General features: G+C 47.9%; 11 protein-coding genes across 11 annotated transcripts; 4 read left to right on the forward strand and 7 right to left on the reverse strand.

Moving 5' to 3' along the window:
* Positions 1 to 2,073: 2,073 nt before the first annotated feature.
* Positions 2,074 to 2,693, forward strand: N7516_006473 (uncharacterized protein; the record flags this gene model as incomplete). The annotated part of the gene is made up of 2 exons (XM_057219193.1): positions 2,074 to 2,584; positions 2,611 to 2,693. 2 exons carry the CDS (start codon positions 2,074 to 2,076, stop codon positions 2,691 to 2,693), a joined length of 594 nt encoding a protein of 197 aa, XP_057073284.1.
* Positions 2,694 to 2,884: 191 nt separating this feature from the next.
* N7516_006474 (uncharacterized protein) lies at positions 2,885 to 3,160 on the forward strand (the record flags this gene model as incomplete). Its single annotated transcript, XM_057219194.1, has 1 exon — positions 2,885 to 3,160. One exon carries the CDS (start codon positions 2,885 to 2,887, stop codon positions 3,158 to 3,160), a length of 276 nt encoding a protein of 91 aa, XP_057073285.1.
* A 2,244-nt stretch (positions 3,161 to 5,404) lies between these two features.
* Positions 5,405 to 7,167, reverse strand: N7516_006475 (putative extracellular exo-polygalacturonase; the record flags this gene model as incomplete). The annotated part of the gene is made up of 8 exons (XM_057219195.1): positions 5,405 to 5,449; positions 5,518 to 5,592; positions 5,644 to 5,745; positions 5,856 to 6,044; positions 6,097 to 6,257; positions 6,312 to 6,370; positions 6,428 to 6,794; positions 6,858 to 7,167. The coding sequence occupies 8 exons, from the start codon at positions 7,165 to 7,167 to the stop codon at positions 5,405 to 5,407; spliced, it is 1,308 nt and encodes a 435-aa protein (XP_057073286.1).
* A 749-nt stretch (positions 7,168 to 7,916) lies between these two features.
* Positions 7,917 to 8,769, reverse strand: N7516_006476 (mitochondrial pyruvate carrier family protein; the record flags this gene model as incomplete). The annotated part of the gene is made up of 4 exons (XM_057219196.1): positions 8,548 to 8,769; positions 8,458 to 8,473; positions 8,172 to 8,308; positions 7,917 to 8,112 (listed from the first exon to the last, which is right to left on the reverse strand). Exons 1-4 carry the CDS (start codon positions 8,736 to 8,738, stop codon positions 7,917 to 7,919), a joined length of 540 nt encoding a protein of 179 aa, XP_057073287.1. The 5' UTR covers positions 8,739 to 8,769.
* Positions 8,770 to 9,192: 423 nt separating this feature from the next.
* N7516_006477 (L51/S25/CI-B8 domain-containing protein) lies at positions 9,193 to 9,688 on the forward strand (the record flags this gene model as incomplete). The annotated part of the gene is made up of 4 exons (XM_057219197.1): positions 9,193 to 9,278; positions 9,347 to 9,453; positions 9,536 to 9,568; positions 9,630 to 9,688. The coding sequence occupies 4 exons, from the start codon at positions 9,193 to 9,195 to the stop codon at positions 9,686 to 9,688; spliced, it is 285 nt and encodes a 94-aa protein (XP_057073288.1).
* A 148-nt stretch (positions 9,689 to 9,836) lies between these two features.
* Positions 9,837 to 11,087, reverse strand: N7516_006478 (DODA-type extradiol aromatic ring-opening family dioxygenase; the record flags this gene model as incomplete). The annotated part of the gene is made up of 4 exons (XM_057219198.1): positions 9,837 to 10,300; positions 10,356 to 10,516; positions 10,577 to 10,749; positions 10,809 to 11,087. The coding sequence occupies 4 exons, from the start codon at positions 11,085 to 11,087 to the stop codon at positions 9,837 to 9,839; spliced, it is 1,077 nt and encodes a 358-aa protein (XP_057073289.1).
* A 612-nt stretch (positions 11,088 to 11,699) lies between these two features.
* N7516_006479 (uncharacterized protein) lies at positions 11,700 to 14,352 on the reverse strand (the record flags this gene model as incomplete). Its single annotated transcript, XM_057219199.1, has 3 exons — positions 11,700 to 11,827; positions 11,890 to 14,149; positions 14,200 to 14,352. The coding sequence occupies 3 exons, from the start codon at positions 14,350 to 14,352 to the stop codon at positions 11,700 to 11,702; spliced, it is 2,541 nt and encodes an 846-aa protein (XP_057073290.1).
* A 1,585-nt stretch (positions 14,353 to 15,937) lies between these two features.
* N7516_006480 (uncharacterized protein) lies at positions 15,938 to 16,461 on the forward strand (the record flags this gene model as incomplete). Its single annotated transcript, XM_057219200.1, has 3 exons — positions 15,938 to 15,975; positions 16,039 to 16,223; positions 16,334 to 16,461. The coding sequence occupies 3 exons, from the start codon at positions 15,938 to 15,940 to the stop codon at positions 16,459 to 16,461; spliced, it is 351 nt and encodes a 116-aa protein (XP_057073291.1).
* Positions 16,462 to 17,748: 1,287 nt separating this feature from the next.
* On the reverse strand, positions 17,749 to 18,789 carry N7516_006481 (palmitoyl-(protein) hydrolase; the record flags this gene model as incomplete). The annotated part of the gene is made up of 5 exons (XM_057219201.1): positions 17,749 to 17,854; positions 17,917 to 18,422; positions 18,480 to 18,570; positions 18,640 to 18,651; positions 18,710 to 18,789. The coding sequence occupies 5 exons, from the start codon at positions 18,787 to 18,789 to the stop codon at positions 17,749 to 17,751; spliced, it is 795 nt and encodes a 264-aa protein (XP_057073292.1).
* A 232-nt stretch (positions 18,790 to 19,021) lies between these two features.
* Positions 19,022 to 20,483, reverse strand: N7516_006482 (uncharacterized protein; the record flags this gene model as incomplete). Its single annotated transcript, XM_057219202.1, has 2 exons — positions 19,022 to 20,382; positions 20,453 to 20,483. The coding sequence occupies 2 exons, from the start codon at positions 20,481 to 20,483 to the stop codon at positions 19,022 to 19,024; spliced, it is 1,392 nt and encodes a 463-aa protein (XP_057073293.1).
* Positions 20,484 to 21,174: 691 nt separating this feature from the next.
* On the reverse strand, positions 21,175 to 21,923 carry N7516_006483 (putative GPI anchored protein; the record flags this gene model as incomplete). The annotated part of the gene is made up of 2 exons (XM_057219203.1): positions 21,175 to 21,441; positions 21,507 to 21,923. The coding sequence occupies 2 exons, from the start codon at positions 21,921 to 21,923 to the stop codon at positions 21,175 to 21,177; spliced, it is 684 nt and encodes a 227-aa protein (XP_057073294.1).
* Positions 21,924 to 22,047: the final 124 nt, after the last annotated feature.

Genomic DNA, 22,047 nt, shown 5'->3' on the forward strand with positions numbered 1-22,047 from the left:
TCCCTCTCTCGGCTAGTCCTTTAAACGAACAAAGGTCTACTCTCGACGAATACTAATCCTACGTTTAACTATATATTCATTAGACCAAAAAATACGGGCCCAATCCTTAGGTATAAAGTAGCGGTAACAAAAGGCCTATTAGAGGCGTTTAAGTATATATTCTTCCTTAAGAAAGGGCCGCTAGCTATATCGCTATTTACGTAGGTTTTCGGCGTTTAAAAGGCGTTATATAGAGCGGTATTTAACCTTATAATTAACCTTAGTAAGTAGATCTTCGGCCACAATCTTTAGATCTCCGTAGATAGCGTTTAGAATTCGATCTTTATCGGCTTTAGTAAGCTTCTTTAGCCTACTAGATCTCGACTTTAATACGCCTTCACGTCGCTCGCTCTCTTTTTTAATAGTATACCGAATTATAGGGAGGGGAATATAGGGGTAACGCGTATAAATCCGCTTATACCCCTATCTAATAGCATAAAGCTCGCATATACGCTCACGTATAGTAGGGGTAAGCTCTTTAGACCGCGCTATAGTAATTAAGAAGGTAGTATAGAAGGTATAGTAATAAATAATGATTTGAGACCTATATAAAGAGAGATATCCTACATTTTAGACCAACATACAAATTCGCGTACTAATTTAGCGTGATTTTGAACTACGCGTTTTAGGTAGGCGGTATAATAATATAGTGGCGGTGAGCTAAGTGGGGCCATAGGGGGTGTAAAAACTTATGTCCACTGACTGTATATATTTCTCTTTATACGGATTTAGTAATCCTCCTCGGTACGAATTCGTGGTCCACGGGTCAAATTGGATCTTTTTGGAGTGATTTTATATGAGATTTTGTATGAAATCTAGTATCATGATGCTAAAACCAGTATAATATCTACTTAATTCCCACTTCTTACTATGATAATATAATAATACTGAATATATAGGTTGGTATATACGTAAAATATAGCCATTAATCAGCTACTTTATACGTGCCAAAACTATATTTGTGCACAGAAATGGGCATTGATAGGGGCCTATAAGGCCCCTATCAATGGGCTGGGGGTTGGTCGGGCTTCGAAGCCACAACCCATAGCCCACTGCGGGTTGGTCTATGGGCTGGGGGCTTGGGCCCATTGATGGGCTATCCAGAGGTCTACCTCAGGCACCTAGGCACCCAACAAATTTAGTTCAGTTTACTTCACTTCACTTAGTTCACTTTACTTCACTTTAATTCACTTCACTTCACTTCACTTTACTTTAATTCAGTTTAATTTACTTCACTTCACTTTAATTCACTTCACTTCACTTCACTTTACTTTAATTCAGTTTAATTTACTTCACTTCACTTTAATTCACTTCACTTCACTTTAATTCACTTCACTTCACTTCACTTTACTTTAATTCAGTTTAATTTACTTCACTTCACTTCAATTCACTTCACTTCACTTTAATTCACTTCACTTCACTTCACTTTACTTTAATTCAGTTTAATTTACTTCACTTCACTTCACTTCAATTCACTTCACTTCACTTCACTTTACTTCAATTCACTCCAATTCACTTCAATTCACTTCAGACTCACTTCAGACTTAATTTACTTTAGAAGACCACATACCTGTTTTAGAAGGTATTAATTATTCAGACATCTTTAAGCATCTATAACATTAGTGGATCTAAATCACTGCTAGCAATATGAACCAATGAGAGAGTTATGTGTCGGGTGGCATATTTAACTAGTCGCCCGTACCTTCCTCATGCTGTCTTCTCCCTTTCTCTTCTCAAGACTCATCACTTCGTTTGACACCAACATATTCATCGGAATATTGTTGTTATAGTGATTGAGATATATACATTGAGGCAATGCCTCGTCCCAAGAAACCGGTTTTGCCTAAGCAGACTAACACTCTGTTTAATCATTGGCAACTCAAGTCCATCTCAAGCCCTCCTTCAGAGCCAAACCAAGTCCTCGATGATGAGACTTCATTGAGGGAATTTTCATGTTCTTTCTTCGCACACTTCAGGCAGCCAAGATCGAGCATTTCGGTAAAAAAGATCTCGACCTGGCAGCTATATAGCAGGATGGTGTGCAAAGTTGATCTCCCATGGCGCGTGAATGCCGGCGATTTGCTAAATGGCAGCTGGCCGCTAGCCATGCCTATTGTTTTCCCGGAGTCTCCAGAATTTGCTCCCTGTAGCAACCCACCTTGCGAGAATATTACCCGACTAGGGTACTCACCCAAATCGCCAGAAAAGCGCCACTATCGAGTCCCCTGGGATCCATTCTCCGGATACGTTTGTGGTGTTTGTCATGAGTTCCGTCGAACTCACGACGGGCAACTTCCTACGGCCCAAACCCTTAAAGGTCTTATGGAAGTCTCCAAAATACGCGGGTGGACGAATAGAGTCCGAGGGGGTCTCATGCCAGACACAGTCATTGAATGTTCGAAAGAAGGTTGTAAAGCAATTGAAGAAAACAACGCTGTGGGAAGAGACTACCGTTTTCGGATTTGGCATGGTCAGATCTACTGTCCAAAGCACCAAACTGCTCTATCGGCGGTTGATCGTTGGGCGCGAAAGAGCCAAGAAGCCCGTTCGAGAATATCGGAGGCTGCAAAGTTAGCCCGCGCCGCAAAGGCCAGAAGGGAATGGGCTGGTTTGCCAAGTTGACTATTGCCGTATCGGTGCGCATGGATATCTAGTCAACGGGAAACAGCCTAGATTCCATAAATGCAACGGAGGACATATGTGTCGTGCTTGTTACGACAAAGCTTCGAAAGGCAGAGAAGGTGAATCTACCGCACACAAAGTGTCACGCGTCGCTTTCAAGCTACAACTTGAGAGCATGAACGGAGTCACATTCCACTGTGGTACTCCGAACTGCGCAAAGACGATGCCTCCATGGCCGCCTATCGGGACTCCGGAAGACACGAAAAGGCTGGGCATTGTTAACAAACTCACGGATACAGGGGCTATTCGTCAGAAACTACCAGGAGAGTTCCAGATTTGCGGCACCACGTTAGGACTTCGCTGCGGCATGTGCCAGCGAAAAAAGCGCCTCCCCCAAGCTCTTTATTCTGAGGACGAGCTTCCTCCTCCCGGTCATTTGACGAGTCTAGTGGGTTGGAAGTATCCCCTCAGGCCTCGACTCTCCGACGATCAACGTTGAGCATGTGCAGAGCTCATGTTGCTGTTTTGCAACGTGCGTCACACGAAGTGAAGAGGCAGAAACGCTTTATTCGTGCCGACAGTGTTGGTTCTCTGCGCTGGACCTTCGATATATTATTGGTGCCTGAAAGCTTCGGTAAATTAAACCTGGCATACATGTAAAATAAAAATACCTGAATTACCATCCATGGATAACACATCCCTTAGTAAGCAAAGTACTCAATTCCTCAGGTTGATAAGATCAACACCTTAAAGAATGGGCATCAAATGTGACGTTATTCACACCCATACAAATCCCATCCACTACCCAATCTTGCACGCTTGATCTAGCCACGGTTCGAAGCTCCCCTCGATTATAAATAGCTTCACAATCGTAAGACAAGGCGATATGCCCGGTCGGAGGGGGCTTCATCAGCTAGAAATAGGCAATGGGCAATGGAGCTTCATTTACAATATGCGCCCAACAACCGTTCCGGTTGTTGGGCGCCTGGCACGGCTATCTAGAGGGGATTAATATAATTATCGCTTTCTCTATAGTAATACTTTTAGTACCTCTATTTACTATATAAACCCCTAACAAAAATAAGTACCTCTTATAAAAATTAAAAGTTTTATAAAAATCAAATTTGATTCTTGTTTATATCTCCCAATCTACCTTTCTCTCTAGAGAGAGATTTCTATATAGCTTCATAAATAGTTCAGGCGGTAATTTAAATACCTAAAAAAGCTAGGGAAAAATGCATTATATAGCTACGGTAAATTGGCATGTTTATATTGTTTGGTTTATAATGGGCCCCTATCATAGGCCCCCATTATTTCTATAGGCCTATGCTCCGGGCCCATAACCCACCGATGGGCCGAGGCATAGGCCCAAAAACCAGGCCATTTTGTGGGTTAGGTTGGTCTAGGCTATGGGGTCTGTGGGCTATCCTGAGGTCTAGCCTGAGGCCTAGGACCTATATAGGACAGATCTATATCTATAGTAGATAGTTTCTCTCCTCTCCTTCTCTCTTCTCTCTCTCTGTCTATCTTAATTATTATGAATCCAACTGTATTGTTTCTCTATAAGTATCATTGGATTCTATATTAGAATTCAATTGAACTGAATTAAATTGAAGTGAAGTGAAGTGAAGTGAAGTAAAGTGAAGTAAAGTAAAGTAGAAGTGAAGTAAAGTAGAAGTGAAGTAGAAGTAAAGTAAAGTAAAGTGAAGTGAAGTGAACTAAAGTGAAGTAAAGTGAAGTGAAGTGAAGTGAGGTGAAGTGAAGTGAAGTGAATTGAACTGAATCTGAAGTGAATCTGAGGAAAATTAGCAGATCTCTTGGCCCGCGCAGGGTCCTAATTCTCGGTCTGGCAGCTCTGTGCCCGCTCAGAGCTCAGCGCGTAGCACTGATTCCGGACCAACAAGCCTGCCCACAATCCACATAGCAGCGGCAGATGCTGAATGGATCATACAATGCCGAACGACAGATGAACAAGTCACTAATGAGGCCCTGATGAACCTCCTTAAGACTCTTACGATCAACATCCCGGGTGTGGCGTGTCGATGGACTTCTGCCCGGAGACCATTTGGTACCATGTCCTTCGGTTAGAACCAAATGACCGCCTATATAGACGGTTATCTTGAAGGACAATATATCCCTGAAATATATGCAATTGTTAAGGCGAAGGTGGTGCAACGAGACCGTGAAGCACGTCCCAATGTCCTATGGCAAGAAGCGGCAGAAATGGTGGCGTGGATCCTGACTGATACGAACTCCCGATAGTGTCCTCTTGACTAGTAAGCCATATCATAATATGGCATTAAATGTTTCGATGCTGACGAACACACATAGACGCCTGATGACCTCACAGGACTACGATGAGATCTATCTGACACTTACTACCTACACGCCGGAATACCTCGAATACCTACAAGGGAGGCTCCATCGTACTACGCAGGTGTAGACCTCCGCACCGGCTCATAAAGCCCATAGCCCAACCCGGACCAACCCGCAAATGGGCTGGTCTTTGGGCCAGTCCTTAGGCCCATCGATGGGCCTTGGGCCTAGGATAAACGCCCACTGGGCTTTTATGGGGGCCCAATGGGCCTCAAACAATACAAAAATGCCAATTCTTGGTAGATTCATAAGTAATGCAGATTCTTCTAGAAGGCTAGGGCTAAAGGGGCTTAGTGGACTGTGCCAGTAGACTTTTTGCTGTGCCAATAGTGTTCTACTTGAATATATATATTTTGGGCTGACTTCTCTAGCTGGAGGAAGCACATTTCACATCCAGCAAACTGTTATCAACCTAGAAGTAGAGTAAATAAGTCAGTAAATTTGTGTTCGACGTTGCATCAATCTTCAAGATAAACCCACATTTGTGCAAGTGAACTGATCGTCCCCATCGGGGCTAATAACATCAATGTTACTGGCCTTGATATTTGAGCAAACCTGTGCAAGTCAGTCGGTGAGTTATATATCCTGTAGCTTTTGAGCACTTACATCGGGACTTGAGCAGACAATCATTCCCACTTCAGGGTCACGTTTACCAGAGGTGACACCCTTGAAATTTTTGAAGACAATATCTTCGATGGCAAGTTTGCTCTGTATGGCGTATGTGTTAGTTAGCCTTTGGCAAGCAAAACAAGTGATAGTGACGCTATCAAGGTGGAATGAAAAGCAAATAGGGATCGAAAGTGATGAATGACACGTACGGGGAACTCGTTGCAGAGAGTTAAATTCTTCTGGCCATAGCACTGGGTCACTTCGATCGCGTAGTCGACATTGTCAATGGTCATGCCATCGTAGGTAACGTTCTTCACCAGGCCCGATCCACCGCCACCCTGGAGATCGGTAGAGAGTGCAGCGGAAGACCCAGGCCAAACTTTGATACGCGCACCATCCTTTATAATATTGTTAGAAACGTAATTATCTCGCCCGCGGTACCAGACTTACCGATGCGTTGAACATAGAGATATTGTACACGAGCACATTCTGCACAATATCAACCTCGCCTGGGTATTGGCCGAGAGAGCCAACGGAGATACCGTGGGAACCGTTGCAATGAAGGTTCTGAACCAAAATGTCGCTGACGTTGGGCTTGAAGGAGACGCAATCTTTGACATAGTTAGCAAAAGAAGACCTGGTCAAATTTTTTAAGGGAACCATACCATCTCCATTGTTGATCACAGAGTTCTGGATAACAATATTCTTCGAACGGTAGAGGTCCCTATTGAAGGTGTTAGTTAACTGCAGTCAGTTCCTCTTTTAAAACAGATGGACTTACCATCCATCAGTGTTCTTAGCCTCATGCTCACTACTGCTGAACCCACTAATATCAATTCCGTCAAAGAGAATGTTGGATGAGTTTGCCACCAATTGATACCACTGAGGCGAGTAACGAAGGTTAAGAGGTCCAATGGTACCTCCATTTAGCCCAATTATACCCATTAGAATTGGCCGCAGGATGAGGGCATCCTCTGCATATAAGTCATACCAGACCTGACCGTTACCGTCCAGAGTGCCCTCGCCGTAGACGTTGACATCCTCACCACCGAGCTGGAAGAACGTTGTGGCATTTTGGAAGACCTGCTTGAAAGCATTTGCTTGCCAGTAATCCGTGTCATTGCTAAATTGAACATGGCCCTGGATTTCTATTACAGCTTGCGTAAGTACTCCCCCGCTCTGGTATCGAACTACAACGCCGCATTACATACCGAGATCCACATGCTTTAGGAAAGTCATGTCAAGTGCCTTTCCAATCGTATACGTCTTGTCCGCATCAAAAACGACCTTTCCTCCGTTGTTGCATTTCTTCAATGCCGTAAGAACATTGTTTGAATCGTCGCGTCCATGGCCGTGGTTGGCTACATGACAGGTGCGAGTCCTGGCGTGACTGGCCGGAAGGGGCTTGAATGAATGGTTTGGGTGACACGCCTCGCTTCGAGAGTATTCCTTAGCCTCAGCTGTGGTGCTGATTGATAACAAGAACCCCAAGGCCTGGGTCAAAGTATTTGAAATCTTCATCGTTGGTGTTTAAGAGAATCTAGGGGCTGTTCGTTGGATTCACAATCCTAACTAAAGATGGCGTTCAGGAACTTCCAAGACAGCTTATATATAGTCTCGCCATTGACAATTTACGCTAGGCAGCGTAACCCCATCTCGTTCAATTTGCTCCGGGGAAACGAGCTAACGACTCCGCAATGTGTGGAGAAACCGGGGCATGGCCATGACTTGTATGGTGAGTTTCCGTCTCGTTGAAAAGCGGACCGGGGATGAGTTAGCGTGAGGGTGGTCCCCAAGCAAGTCTGATAGGAGGAATATCTGGCGTGATTTCCCCGATTGGGAGGAAAATCCCGGATAAATTGAACACATAGAGCGAGGAGAGTGTCCCTAAATCCAATGTATTTCAAATCTCAAATGAATATAGATATTGTCTGCGCTATAGCTTTCTGAATAGCAACGACTAATCAGAGGATACTTAGGTTTACAAGCAAAATGCGACTAGAAATTATTCGGAATTCTCAGAAGGAATAGTAACCAATCACTTTGAAACATTCTTTATATGTACAACAGCTGCCAAATAAAAGGAGCAGGTTCTCAGCCCAGAGGAGATGAAACAACGATCATCTCAACCGAGCGAGCTCACTCAACCCCAAATCCTCCTGAAGACCTCACCTCAGCGCAGGTAAGGGGTCCCTATAGATACCGATCTAGATGTATTTAGGAAGACTCTTTCAAGCTCCCCTAGCGCCAACACAGAATCCATCTCACATCTAAGTCGACTTCTCAACAACCTTCTTCACAACGCCCTCGGTCGCCCCGGCGGTGGCCTTGACAGAGTCAACAGCCTCATGCTCGATCTCCTTGGCGGCTTCGAGAGTAGAATCAGACTGGCTGCGCTGCCACAGGAAGATACGAGTCACCTGGACGGCACCCACACATCCGAGGAAGAAGTTCACAGCGGCGAGCCTAGAGTTATATCGTGTTAGCATTGATGTCCAACGGATCTGCTATCGGGTTCCACATACAGGACGTTACGGGGCTTGATGATCATGCACCAGCGAGTCCAGATGGCACCAGTACCCATCAGAGCCGCGTTCTGGGTGAGGGAGAGCTTCTCGGCGGGACGGGCGAAGTCGGAGATACCGGCGATGACCAGACACCACTGTTATAGGGATATATGTTAGCCATGGTGCTCAGCAAGAACATAGACAATGTTCGCAAGATACGGCGGCGTTTGATAGAGATATTGTATTTGGAAGGGTGGTCCGGGGTATAGATGGCATATCAGACGAGGAAATCGAGTTATCGTACCTTCATAACCGGGGCCCTGCAAAACAGAAGTCAGCATCAATTCGTAGTAGCAAAAGAGACATGATATGCAGCATGCTTAAGGATCCTTACCAGAAGTGGACAGTCTTCGCACCAACAGGGCTGTTCCATAGGCGTTGGAAGGCATTCTGTTGCTCACCAGCACCGGCTTCGGAGCTCTGCCAGCGGAAACCCTGGGCACCCGGCCGGCGGAATGGCGCGGAGGCATTGCGGAATGCAAAGCGAGCGTTGTTCACGAAGCGGAAACCCACACGAGACGACATTGTGATAGCTGGGATGGTGATTATATTGAGAGGGAAGATGGATGGTTGTCCGGTGATCGGTGGAAGGGGGAGTTTTCCGTTGGGGAGACAAGATAGGGCAATTGACCACCACAACCGAGGCAGATAAAAATATAGTCGGTAGAAGATAAAAGGGCTACTATCAAGTAATGAGTATAGTCTACTCCAATTAATTATCCCTCACTTACTGTCTCTCTTGCGCTGTCGCTACCTATGACGCTTCAGATGTTGAAGCTGATGTAAGCAAAGTGCGCTAGTTGATATCGGGACTAGCGGGATTATGGCTCTGCGCAGCGAATCAACGCCGTCGTGAATAATGCACTGCATCGCAGACTGTCTAGCAAGTCAATTCCACTGTTCCCACGCTCATCCTCCCGTGGCTCATCCGAGACCTCTATCTCCCTAATCCTTACATCTGCTTGACCATCCTGCCACCATGTCTGGCAAGTACGTTTTCACTCAAGGCCTGAAGGAGCTCCGCTTCCTCTTCTGCCAGACCTCCGAAGCGAGCGCGGCCACAAGGTGCGTACACCCTTACCCAGGGCAAATTGGGTTTCAGCCCACTGATTTACCTTCTTCTGTGCCTATAGATCTTTCCTGAACCGCGCCTACCCGACTATGAAGAAGCACAACCCCCAGACTCCCATCATGATGCGCGAGGCCGCGGGCACCCAGCCTCGAGTCTATGCCCGATATGGTATGACAGGACACCTACAAGCCCATTGTGTGGGCTCTTTGGATAAGCGAGTAAAGCTAACACGATCGGTTCCTGTCAATAGCTTTCGGCCAGGAGAAGCAAGAAGCCCTGTCCGGTAAATATTCCCCGCCAACCATAATTTTGCATCAAGTTGCAATACTAATTGATGTTTTTAGGCCTGTCGGACTCCCAGGTCGAAGAGCGCATTACACAGTTGGTGAAGCAGCAGCTATAACTTCTTCTTGTTTTCCCTGCAGATCTATTTCATGCCCCCGCGATCCCACCGTTCTACATCCATCTTCTGTACCTATAGATGAAATCGAAACCTCATATCCAAAACAAATCCAATTCAATTACTTCCAGTGATGGCTCGATGCTATGTCTCATAACGTGCTACTGGCATTGCCAACCTCGCCAAACCGATATTGCGCCCAGCTCATACTCCCCTCGGGCAAAGTCCAGGTCCTCTTACCCAGATCCTCGCCCGCAGCACCAGCCCCAATATGAATAGGCAGCAGATGCTCAAAGGAAGGATGAGCCTGGCGTGCATCTGGTCTCTTCAACAGCTCAGCCATGGCCTTCTGCCGTTCACCCGGCGCAGACGTAACGGCATCCTTGAGCGCCTTGTCAAAGCTAACAGCATATGGCATCGGGGTCGAGCTGCCAAAAGCAAACCGCAGATCCCGTAGGTTATGCACCGCCATCCCAGACACGATGATCAGAATGTTCTGCTCGCGAAGACTGGCAACCGCCTGTCCGAGACGATAGTGCTGGTCTGGGTCCTCGGTTTGGAAGAGCGAGACTTGCACGATGGGAACGTTCAATGGGTTTGAGTCAGGCTCGAAGGCTACATTGTCCTCATCAGCATTAGATTATCGTTTCAATGCAAATCTGTCACATACCGCACTTGAAGCTGGCCCAGACGCCGTGGTCGAGTCCGCGCTTCACGCCCTCGGCCGGGATATCGGCTTCTTTCAACAACCTCAACACTTCATTCGCTACCTCCTTGCTACCCACGTGCGGGTACTTCTCTTTATAGTAATGGCCTGGGAAGCCACCGAAGCTACGTACAATTAGTAAGAAATTTGCAGTATGACGGCTGGGAGTTTGATATGAAACATACTCATAGATCAAATCAGTCTTCTCGGCGGTATTCACCTGGATCGTATCTCGACCGGCTTGCCAATGCGCCGAGAATACTACCACAGCCTTCGGCTTGACCTTGGTAGTTATCTCGCGGCCGATTTCACCGAGCTTGCGGTAAGCTGGGTGATCGACGTCGTACATAATGTTTGGCTGATGGGTACCATGTCAGCATATAATAGACACTAAGAACCAGAATATAGATAACTCACCCCGCCATGGCTGAGGAAGTAAATGGGTGTCTTCATGTCTGATTGTCCCTTCGATGTTGCTGTTACTGCAGATGCTGAAGCTGATAGAGGTTCTGCCGCTAGGCGCGCGGAAGATCCGAAAAGACGTCGGAGACCGAACAGATTGGCGGTTTCTCCCCAAATTAGGGTAATGAGTACAGCCGCGAGGACGGTCAAAAGAGAGATAATGGTGAGTTTATGTCCGCTGAATGAATTGGTTCGTGTTTCCGAGTCGTTATGTCGGTTTGATTCGGAAGACATATGGGTAGCAGTATACTCCTTTCCAAAACTCAACGAATTGCAGTCTTCTTATATCCAAATGTAAAGACAAAAATAACTCGATAACCTACCACCGTAGAACTAAAGCTGATTAATTAGATGCTTTCGGAAGCGCAGAGAGCCGATTATAAGGCCGAGCATTGGAAATTGTATCCATAAGCTGTGTGTCAGTGCGGAATTCCCCCGCTGACAATCCATATAGGCGGATTTACGGATATATAAGGATATTTATAACACTGTGCGACTATTAAAGTCGTCCAACAATCTATTAATGTATACAGACACTACAACCAGTTCAGGGATATCGGCCCAATCGTATCCGTTCCAGTCATGTACATCCAATTCGTTAAAAGAAAAATTAAGAATAAGAATAAAGGCAAGGAAAGAAGAAAAAAAGTAGGAAAGAAGAGCAATTCGAACCAAAGAAGGGAATCGAAAGGATAAGAAAAGAATAAGAAAATAAAATAATCGGTAGAAGAGAAGCGTTCTTGACCGGAGTGAATACATCAAGTGCCGGTGATCATCAGGGGAAATGCATACATGCAAGCCGCATCTAAAGTGTGGCAAATCACAAAAAGGGTGAAAATATCCAAATTACATGAGAACGCAGTCCCCATCACTCTGCTTGTTAACGGCCGACCGTGAGAGACGAGTCTTTTGCATTCGGCTTCCACCCTTCTTAAGGTCTTCAAGACGCTCACGAGCCTTGGGGAATCCTTGGGCTAAAAAGTAAAAAGGTTAGCTGAGGTTGAAGCAAAAACCAGTCAAAGGGAAGTCGACTCACCAGCTGCACGCCAGTACCATCTCTTTGCGTCGTCTAAGTTGGCCGCAGAGCCGATTCCGACCTCGGTGAAATATCCCATAGCATATTCTGCCTTGGCAAGACCTGCGGTGGCGGCCTTACGAGCCCACAGATAGGCCTCGGTGTCGTTCTGCGATAGAATGCCCTCTGATCCAGTGAGATACCAGCCACTAAGGGCGAGTTCACTCTGATGTTCACCCTGGGCTGCGGCATGAGTGTACCAGATTATACTTGTACGGTTGTCAATGGGACATCCCATGAGGCCGTATTCGTAGGCAGTACCAAGTTTGAATTGAGAGAACTTGTAGCCCAGCTCGGCAGCTTGGTGGAATAGCTGGGAGGCATATTGCTCGTCGCGGACAATGATGTCATTGCCGCCGGCGTTCAGATACATGAGGGCAAGCTCGTGAAGAGCATGCGGATTTTCCTCGTCTGCACGGTCAGCCGCCCGCTTGAGCCAGGATACACCCTCCCGGGGGTTCCGAGCTTGACCAAGCAGTCCCTTTAGATTAATCATTCCCATTTTGTACATGGCGGGTGTATCACCGAGTGCAGCGGCACGCTTGTACCATTGAACGGCCTTAAATGGATCACGTTTGGTACCGCCACCTTCCTCCTGGCCGATCTCGCAGCATACAGCCACACGGTACGCAGACTGTGCGTGACCTTGTTTCGCAGCAGAGTGGTATAGTGAGAAGGCTTCTTTGGGGTCGACTTCCAGTCCCAGTAGGCCCTCACCGTGGCAGTCAGCCAGGAAAAACTGGGCTTCAGAGTACCCGGCTGTAACCAGCTTTTTGAGAATCTTATGCGCATCCATCACATATTTCTCCTTGGCCTTGGCTTTGGTTTTCGGGTCGAGTCTGCTGTTGTCCCCTACTAGAACCGTGGATGCCTCGACCAGTTTTTTGGCGAGTAGAAGTTGAGTCTTCTTGTCGGAAGGGTTGCCTCGCGCCTGTTGTTGCAGTCGCTGTATTTCTTCAATCGTGACCGGCGTCCGAGCCGCTCCACTGGACACCATCATTGGCTGTGGAGCAGCGGGGGTTGGCATGGTTTCAGGAGCGTTGTACTGCCGAACCGGTGCAGGTTTTGACCCTTGATCATGGCCAGGGCGGAACGGGACTGGGTGATGAGGAAGGGCATCGGGATTCTGGTGAGGATCAGACATCTCAGCCTGGTCGTGGGGATAGCCTGGCTGGTTGGTCTGGACCGGGGAAGGACCATGCGAATAACCGGCGTAATCTTCGTAACCATTCGACGCATACCCAGCAGAGTTTGAGTGGTCGAAAGCGGGAGGAAGGGAAGCTTCTCCAGGAATGCCAAACTGAAATCCCGCATTTTGAAACTGATTGGCACCCTCTGCTTGTTGGAAATCTGGTTGAGATTGGGAGTGCGCAACCTCCACTCCGTTGGAAGGATACGAGTAGTCTCCAGGTGAAGAATTCGTATCATGAACTGGTTTCTTAACCGGTGTTGTTTCCAGGCCCATCTCATCAATCGGGGTGTGATGCCGAGGGTCTGGCATGGCATCGAAATTAGGCATATCGGGTTCATCGGCAATAGCACCACTGGAGTCATAATAGCTGTCCAGAAATTCCTTGGGCGCATATGAAACACGATTGGCAGGCTCTGGGGGGATCATCAATCCAGCCGCAGGGATCATTAGGCCTGGGTCTATATCGTTGGGGGCACGAGATCGTGGGGGTCGCATGCTTCCAGCAGTATTAGGACGCATAGGAGATTCGCCTATGGAGCTCGCTGGGTAATCTGTTTCTTGGTAGGTCGACTGGCCTGGGTAGAGCGGTGCGCCTGGTCCGAGCGGCATCGTTGCGCTTCTTGGTGGCGGAGGCATAGACGGGGCCATGGAGTCTGGATAGTCTCTATCAGGTCGATCTGGTCTGCCTGAGCTAGCAGCTCGCATGGGTCCCATTGGGTAGCCACCTCGGCCCCGTCCTGGTGGTGGTCCGCGTGGAGGTGGCTGTCGCATGTCTGGCCGTCTCCCATTAGAATTAGAAGTGTGCGGCCTAGGCGGGGCCCTGCCATTAATGTCCATTGCAGCCATATCTTGCTCTAGCCCCCGGGGTGGCGGACGGCGCCGATCCCTCGGGTCTCGGGGGGTCTCTAGGATCTCTAGCGCTTCTAGGGTCTCGGGGATCTCTGGGGGCCCTCGGATCTCTTGGGTCTCGATTTGGAAAGGAGGGAAAGGGATTGTCGAAGGTACCGCCGGGGGGTGGTCGTCCACCAGCTTGAAGTCGGTTAGCAGGCGCTTTGCGGTTGCTCTCTGAATTTACATACGTGTTCTTGATCGCGATTGCGGCGGTGGTCTTCCACCGGGAGCAGGAGGATAGCCACGGCGATCATCGTATCCAGGGCCTGGAGGTCGCCCATTTCCCGGGCCTGGTGGACCCGGTGGGCGCATTGAGCGTGGCTGAGATTGCGTAGCAGCATATGGTTGAGACCCGGAGGAGCTAGATTGGTAACTGTATGCCGCATCGTCGTAGCCAGGGTCAGCCTGCTGGTAGCTACGGCTACTCATGCCACCATCGCTGTATCCTCCTTGGGAGCCATCTTGCGAATATCCTCCTGGCGATGTCACAGAACGCGGAGGGGGGTTGTTGTATTGTCGCAAAGGTGGTGGCCTCTGCGCTTGATGTTGTTGGGGGTATGACATGGCGCAAACCGATAAGCGTACTATACAATGGGCGATTCGAGTAGTCTTCGGGGATCGTTCACGGTGTAAATCTTATGGGTAGTCGCATGCAAGGAGGGGACAATTTGGTAAACTCCAGGGCTCTAGGGCTGCAATTCGGGAGTCAGCTCATTCGTTTCACGGTCCATGGATATCCTGAGAAGGCAACCGGCCGGACTCCACACTGATCCTTACCTCGCGCAATGCCAAATCACAGTGACCAACGAGCCTGTCGCAAGCTCATCAAGCACCTGAGGGGGTCAGGAGCCACACCGGTCTAAGGTGAATTCAAGAAGTTGAAAGTAATCAAGCGGGGGGCAGAATGACTTAGGGGCGGTAACAGGTGACCTTTAAATTAAACAGTTGACCCACACCGAGAAAGGCACATTTCAATTTTTTTTTTTCTATTCTTTTCATACTTTTCATACTCTTTTTACTCTTTTTACTCTTTTTTTTTTTTTAATATGGGTATCCAATCTCCTTTGGTGCCTATTAGACTAACTACATTTGGTTCATTTTCTGTGTGGATTTAAATGGAAAATTATTCAGTGCCGTCATAGACCCATTCTCCTATTTTTATACTTCCATTTTAAGACATACATACTCTTGAATACTTTGATACAATGTATAACTAGTTCAATGTTATTATGCAGTGTTTCAATCAATATTGTATATGAAGGTACAGCCCGGTAGAAATTAATCCCACTCGGTGCCTGACGATCAGGGGGGCCCGAGTCCTGCAGACCTTCTCGTCCTGCAAGCCCATCACAATCAAAATTTCAACGCCGACGGGACTTCGCTGGCATCCACTTGGGCTTCCCTGGTATTCCGGTCATTCTGCCATCCAAATCCATGAAGTTGGCCTCAGAAGGGTCAAACAATGATGACTAAAGTAGACCCTGTGCCCACCTGTGGACCCGTGGACTGCAATCGGGCACCCCTGGAGGGCTGCCCAAAGTTATAAAAATGCCGTACTTCGGAGGTATGGACTTTGTAAGTAGGTGGATAGGACATGGGAACATGACAAGACTCCACCTCTGTCTCGGAATAGTTCCATAAAGAATAAAGGCGACAAGTTCAATAAAAAAGTGACGAAAGACAAACAAAAAGTGTGGGGGAGAAACCTTGGAACACGAAAACGTGAGACATGCTCGATCAGGCAAAGCGTACTGCGCCACATCGGCTGCGCCACATCGTCTCCAACAGCAAATGAGAGCCGCAATGATGTTGATGATCTCCATCGGCCTGAGCATCTCTAGTTATATCTCCCCGAATCATCCGAGAAACATATCGTCATACCGAAAGTCTTAAATCGGTAATCAACATCCGACCTTCGGATTCACCATGTCTCGCGCCGGATTATGGGCAAAGACCATCGCCGGGTAAGTGATACACGCCTCTGCACCGTGCCAATGACTCGCGCTCACATTCGGACCTCACCATAGTGGCCTCCTCATGGTCGTTGGTGGCCCCGCTTTTGTCGAATATCTCCGACCCTCCGACGAAGAGCTTAGGAAGCGATACAACCCGGATCTGCAGAAGCGCAGTGCCGAACAGGGGAACCGCAAGGCGCAGGAATTCGACGACTACGTCGGTAAGCTGAAGGAGTGGTCTAAGTCCGATAAGTCCAGTATGTCACGCACTTGCAATTTACCCTGGAGATGATTATCTCCGCGAAATCCGGTTCGCTCAGGCTTGAAAGTGCATCAGTGGCTAATGGTCATGACTCGAATCTTTTAGTCTGGTACGCCGCCCAAGAAGAATTGGACCAGAAGCGAGCAGTGTTGGAGGCACAACGCGCACAGGACAAAGAACAAACGCGGACACAACGGGAGGAGATGCGCAAGGAGATGCTGGGTGAAAAATGATCTCCCAACTAAAAACCATCGCCCCTCAACCATTTATATACGATTATGCCGTGCCCGCCTAGAGAATTCGATCTACCTACATCTCCAGCCTTCCTCCGCCTCTCCTGCTGTTTGGCTCAATCGTTCCTCTCACAATTGTTCTTTTATATCCCGAGGCTTCGAGAGCCCGAAGTTTCGGCACTATCTGCAATCTTGGATAACCTTGGGTGTATGTCATGATTTTTATTGGCTGTACGATACGTTTGCGACTCTTCCCTCATCTTTGCATCTACTGCCTCAATATTGGAGGCTTATATCAATGTACAATTACCGACCTCCGAAGTCTGTTTCTTCAATACCATAATATAAAAGCAAATCTCGTTCCACCTACTGCAATTACACGCATCTGTCGACACATTATCATGTTAGGGGTTTCTCTTGGTCTATGCCAGACCGGGCAGGTGTAGGATAAATGCGCGCATCTGCAGCGGGTGGACCACGCCGGCTGCTTGGCTACCTCGTCGGATGCCGTTGCAGCTGTACCTGGGGTAGAGGACTGCGAACCCTCTTACTTGGAGGTTATCAACATAGCTCAATTAGCTAATGGGGCTGTCCCATATATGCTAGAGGGTTTGTCATTATTAGCTGCGCAGGTCGTGTTTTACATCTAGGAGCTGGCAGAACTATGTACATTTATATCGGCATTGAAACTTCTCGTACACAATTTATCTAGACTGGTACTCGCCCATGCACCCACCATATAGAACATAGGCTTGCTAGTCAATCAACAAAGCTAGGACATTGTGTCCGTGCTGCTGTCGGGGAAGAATGGTCTCGGTGCCGGATTAGCCCCTCTATTCGGCTTTTCCAGGTATTCGACTCGTCTGTCTGATTAATAGATGGCAAATGGATTTATTTGTGTGAGGTTGTGTGAGACAGGTGCGCCAGCCAACGAAATGGCAGCATTGACCACCGCATCCTAGCGATAACTTCATCTATATGACCGAACCTATCCCATCCCCTATGATTATTAGCTTTGCAATTGAGCGATATAAGAGGAACCCATCCTGCCAAACTACGCAGTATTGTTGGCTTTTAGGACATGCCAGACAGGGGTCTTCGAATTGCATTATTATGTACCCCAAAAGTGGACTCGGGTTAGAGTTGTTAATGCTGCTTTTCTGTGGATTGTTTCTGTTTTGACAACTGATATCTAGACCAGATAACAGCACCAAGCAGCACCACGAAACCCATGATCAAGGTATATCCCCAAAGGCTATTTTCAATGTTCTCACTCTGGTCATCAAGTCATAGACCAGCAGAAACATTGCCCTCTCCTCCAGCGGTGAGGGCCTTCTCAATGAAGTTCTCTAAGTCATCAATTTCCTCGGGGGTCGCGGAGTGACCGAGATTTCTATATGGGAAGTCAAGTTAGTAAATCATCACACACCGGAACAACAGCAACCAAAAACATACTCGTATTGGTTGAAGGAAACGTTCTCTTGGCCAAGCTCCTTAAGCTTAGCCGCTGAGATCTTCCCAAAAGCGAATGGAATAACATTATCCTCGACACCGTGGGCAAGGAAGAACGGCGTCTTCTTGTTGGCCCACTCTTCGGGCATGTAGTTCTTAATCCGGTCGCTCAATGGCAGGTAGGACGACATACCAAAGACACCGCCGAGCTTTTCCTTGTTAGTCACACCGGCGAACAGGGAAATCGCACCGCCCTGGGAGAATCCGCCCAGGATGATACGTGAGGCCTTGATGTTCTTTTTCATCTCTTGCTCGATGAGCGTATTAAAGTAGTCGCGGGAGCGGAGAATTCCTCGTTCATCCTGGTGGCGGAGGGCTTCTTGGTAGTCCAACTGGATGAAGGAGAGGACGGTTAGCGCTGTGAGTTTATTCGGGGATTCTGGGAATGAACTCACGTCACCGCCAAGCTTGGTGAGGTCGTACCATCCGGGCATGCTCATACCGAAGTTCTAACCGAGATTTCGTCAATCAATATCAAATCGATGACAGATATAAGGCTCACATACAACTGTGATCGGGATGTCGGGCGCATTAGGAAAGATGAAGGCCACCTCGTCGAACTTGCCGCGGCGGCGCCAGGTCTGGGCAAGGGACATCCTGTTGGGTTGTATAGTCAGAAGCGATGTTCATGGACTTAATCTTTGTAATTGATAGGAATTTCCATACCATCCGGCGCCACTGTTTTCAAACACTATCAGACTCGATACTATCGTTTATCTTCTGGCGATAAACTTACCTGTCTCCCAACCCGTGGGCCATGATAACAGTAGCGGTGTGCTTCGTGAGCGCCGGAACAATGTACGGACCACGCGTCATATTGAAAGTCGATATACGGTATGAGATGTAAAAAGAAGTTTGGGTGAAAGGAAACTGGAGAGATTTCTCGAACTGTTGTTTCCCCACATTTCTGCCGCCGACGTTATCGCCCTCTCACCGCCCATTAGATAACAACATCTGAAGATGAGCTCATCCATTCTATGGAACTCGGGATACATTATTAAACATTATAAAGGCTTCAGTTAAGTGCTGTGCTAATGACACCCAGTGATTATACCACTTCAATAGAGTATAACTCTTGCTTAATCGACTCAATGGCCTCATTGACGAGATCAGCCCCCACAACCCCTTGTTGCCAAGAGACTGCCAGCACCAAACACCCATCTCCCCCAGTGATAGCTGACACCTCAATTGCATTACCCATCACACTGGCACACTGCGAAAAGACCATCCCTTTAATGGATGGCAGCTCGGGATGTGTTTGCGGGTCCAAAACACCAACATTTGACACCTCGAAGCTCTTATCGCGGTCTTTGCCAACTTTAGACAAACACAGTTCCTCCTGGAAATCATCAACAAATTGCAGCAGACTCGTGCTAGCATTCTTCCCTTTCATTTTCAAGACAGACTGAATCGTCTTACGAGATCGTCTAGCCTCTGCCCACGGGAAGGAGCCGTCGGACGGAGCGACTGTCTCCCGGGAATATGTCTCTTCGTAGTCCTGGACCCAGACGCCCATTGACTCATCAGTGATAATATCTGGCAGCCAGCCCCGGCTTGAGAGTGCGCCGGTGCAGGCGAGCCGTGTGAACTCAGGCGGGATATGTGCGAAGATGGAGCGGGCGACGATTGTCTGCAGAAGTGCGGTGATCGTTGCATCCTCTTGTCGACATCTGTCTCTTATTGCTCCGACAATTAGTTTGGAGAATGGCACGAGCCGTAGGCGGGTTTGAGAGGGGACTAGGACCTTTGAGCCGGTCCATAGACCCGTGGGTCGTCGGGAGTAGACTTTTGCCTGGAATATTTTCTTGGCAAGATAGAACAAGGAAAGAGACATTGGGTGCACAAGCTCGATATTTGGCAAGAGAGGGAGACGGGGTGGCTTGATGACGGATTTAGTCTGGTCAGAGGAGTACATTGCCCCCAGGGCTCGTAGGAAGGTTTGGTGAAAGGCTTTTCCGGAGATTCCATCGCCAATGGCGTGGTGATATACGAAAGCCACAGTAAATTGGCGCTCATCCTCTATATCTAACAGCACACAGACTCTCCAGAGGGGATTTGGAGCCCTGAAAGGAGTGTTGTGCTGGGTTGCAAGCAATGTTTGCAAGTCAAGATCTGGAGTTGGCTCGCCATCGGCTTCGGTAGCTAACAAGCCTGGTTTCCTGTTTTGAAAAGACACAACTTGGCCAAGATCAATTTCTGGCAGCCGCACGAAATAAGGGTCTTGTGTGTGATCGTCTGCCACGATGGCGGATAGCGACGGATGTTCCGCTATTGCAGCCTCGCATGCCTGATAGACATAGTCTTTGACAGGAAGCACGAATGAATCTGGTAGGAAATAAGTTGCTGATACAGCAACATTTAAATAAAACCCGACCTGATGGCGCGACGTAGAATATTGTTCCAATCGACCTGACTGGGGTCAGGCATTGTTGACTTTCGGAAAAGGGTTCCGACTATTTTTTGACAGGGATCTACTTACCAACAGGGCGTAGTATCTCGAGGTTGTCCATGATAGGAGATGGCTAGCGCCCTGAGAAAGAAAATTTCTCTTGCTTGTTTGGTGTCTAGAATACTCGGAGACTGGGCCCTGATCAATTTCCTAATTCCTTATCCGCACACGTGACACTATGTACTATATACATGTGTACCGAGAAGACATTTCTCTACTACTGTGAAAAAGCGACAATGGAATAGTGGAGTATATAGATACTTATCAGTTTTCAAAAGCAGCTGCTTCGCGAATGGCCACCCTAGTCAATCTGCTAGTCGACCTGCAAGGTCGTCGAAGAATCAACAAAGCATTGTTCGTTCCTAAACACAAATGAAGAGAGACAGATTAAAAAGGTAACCGCGACAGCAATTACCCTACAACGACAGTGAGGGCTTTAGCTGAGTCTCTTGTAACATCATAATTAGGCAGAAGGATACTTGGTTGAACTGGATTTTCTTCAAATGAGTGCAGTCTGAGGGTTGACCTGGTGTGGAGTTGCTTCGCAATGTCTCACAGGTACCTACGAGACTAGCTAGGTATGATGATAGCTGGAATCCTGATTTGGTGGCTAGGGTGGTTACAAGTTAAAATACATCAAGAAACACACTGTTGATTGTTTGGTCATGAGCGAAGATGTCATTGTTCATTATGCACTAAACTTCCAGGCCAAAAGCAAATAGAGCTCGAAATCGACGAACCTAATCCTAATCTTACAGCACAGCGATGCCGCCGACGACAGCAGCCCCAAGAACCCCCCAAGCGGCAGTTTGCATCGGCACAGCAGCACCCTTCGAAGTGGAAGTGGAAGCGGAAGTGGAGGAAGAGGATCCGCTCTGCGCTTGACCATCAAAAGTAGACTCGTTGGCATTACGTGAAGCAGAAGCTCCAGTGAAAGCAGTGGCAGCAAGGTTGGTGTTATTAGTACAGGCAGATGGTGTCTGGTATTTGACATCGGAGGAGAATTGGATTTCGGCGCACTGTACCGCAATTAGTATAGCATCATTAAGAGTTAAGATGGATGAAGAAGGAAAAGTGAACATACAGCATAGAGACCACCACTTGGGTCACCGTTGGTCTGTACCTGAAGGGTAGCGTTCATTCCATCGGTGAGATTACGCCCGATCAACTTCTCATTGACCTCGACGTGAGGAAGGCAGAACTCGCCAAGGCCTTTGACCTGGAAAATGGGCGAGAGGATAATGTTGAAGTTCTCTCCCGGATCGCTACCCAGGGAAAGAAGGACCTCGACGGCAGTCTGTGAATGGTGCATCTCAAGAGCGACGGGGAATGAGCCACCGGACAAAGGTAGCTTGGTGCGATTAGAGGACTGGCTCATTCCACCACAGGGGAAATTGGGCATGGTATCCTCATCGAAGCCACGAGAGGTGGGATACATCAGCTTGAAGTGTGCGGAAGCCAATGGCACGATGGCCGTGAAGGCGAGGAAGGAAAACTTCATTGTGAATATGTTATTGGAGGGTAAAAAGAAAAAGAGGGATCAACTGTAGATATTTCTTTTGGATAGGAACTAATGTACTAGGGAAAGTGGGAGAACCCAGCTCTTTGAACTCTTCTACACGAGC

Source organism: Penicillium verrucosum (assembly GCF_028828655.1).
Source record: "Penicillium verrucosum strain IBT 35672 chromosome Unknown utg000002l_segment0_segment0, whole genome shotgun sequence".
In the NCBI taxonomy this organism is placed as follows: Eukaryota; Fungi; Ascomycota; class Eurotiomycetes; order Eurotiales; family Aspergillaceae; genus Penicillium; species Penicillium verrucosum.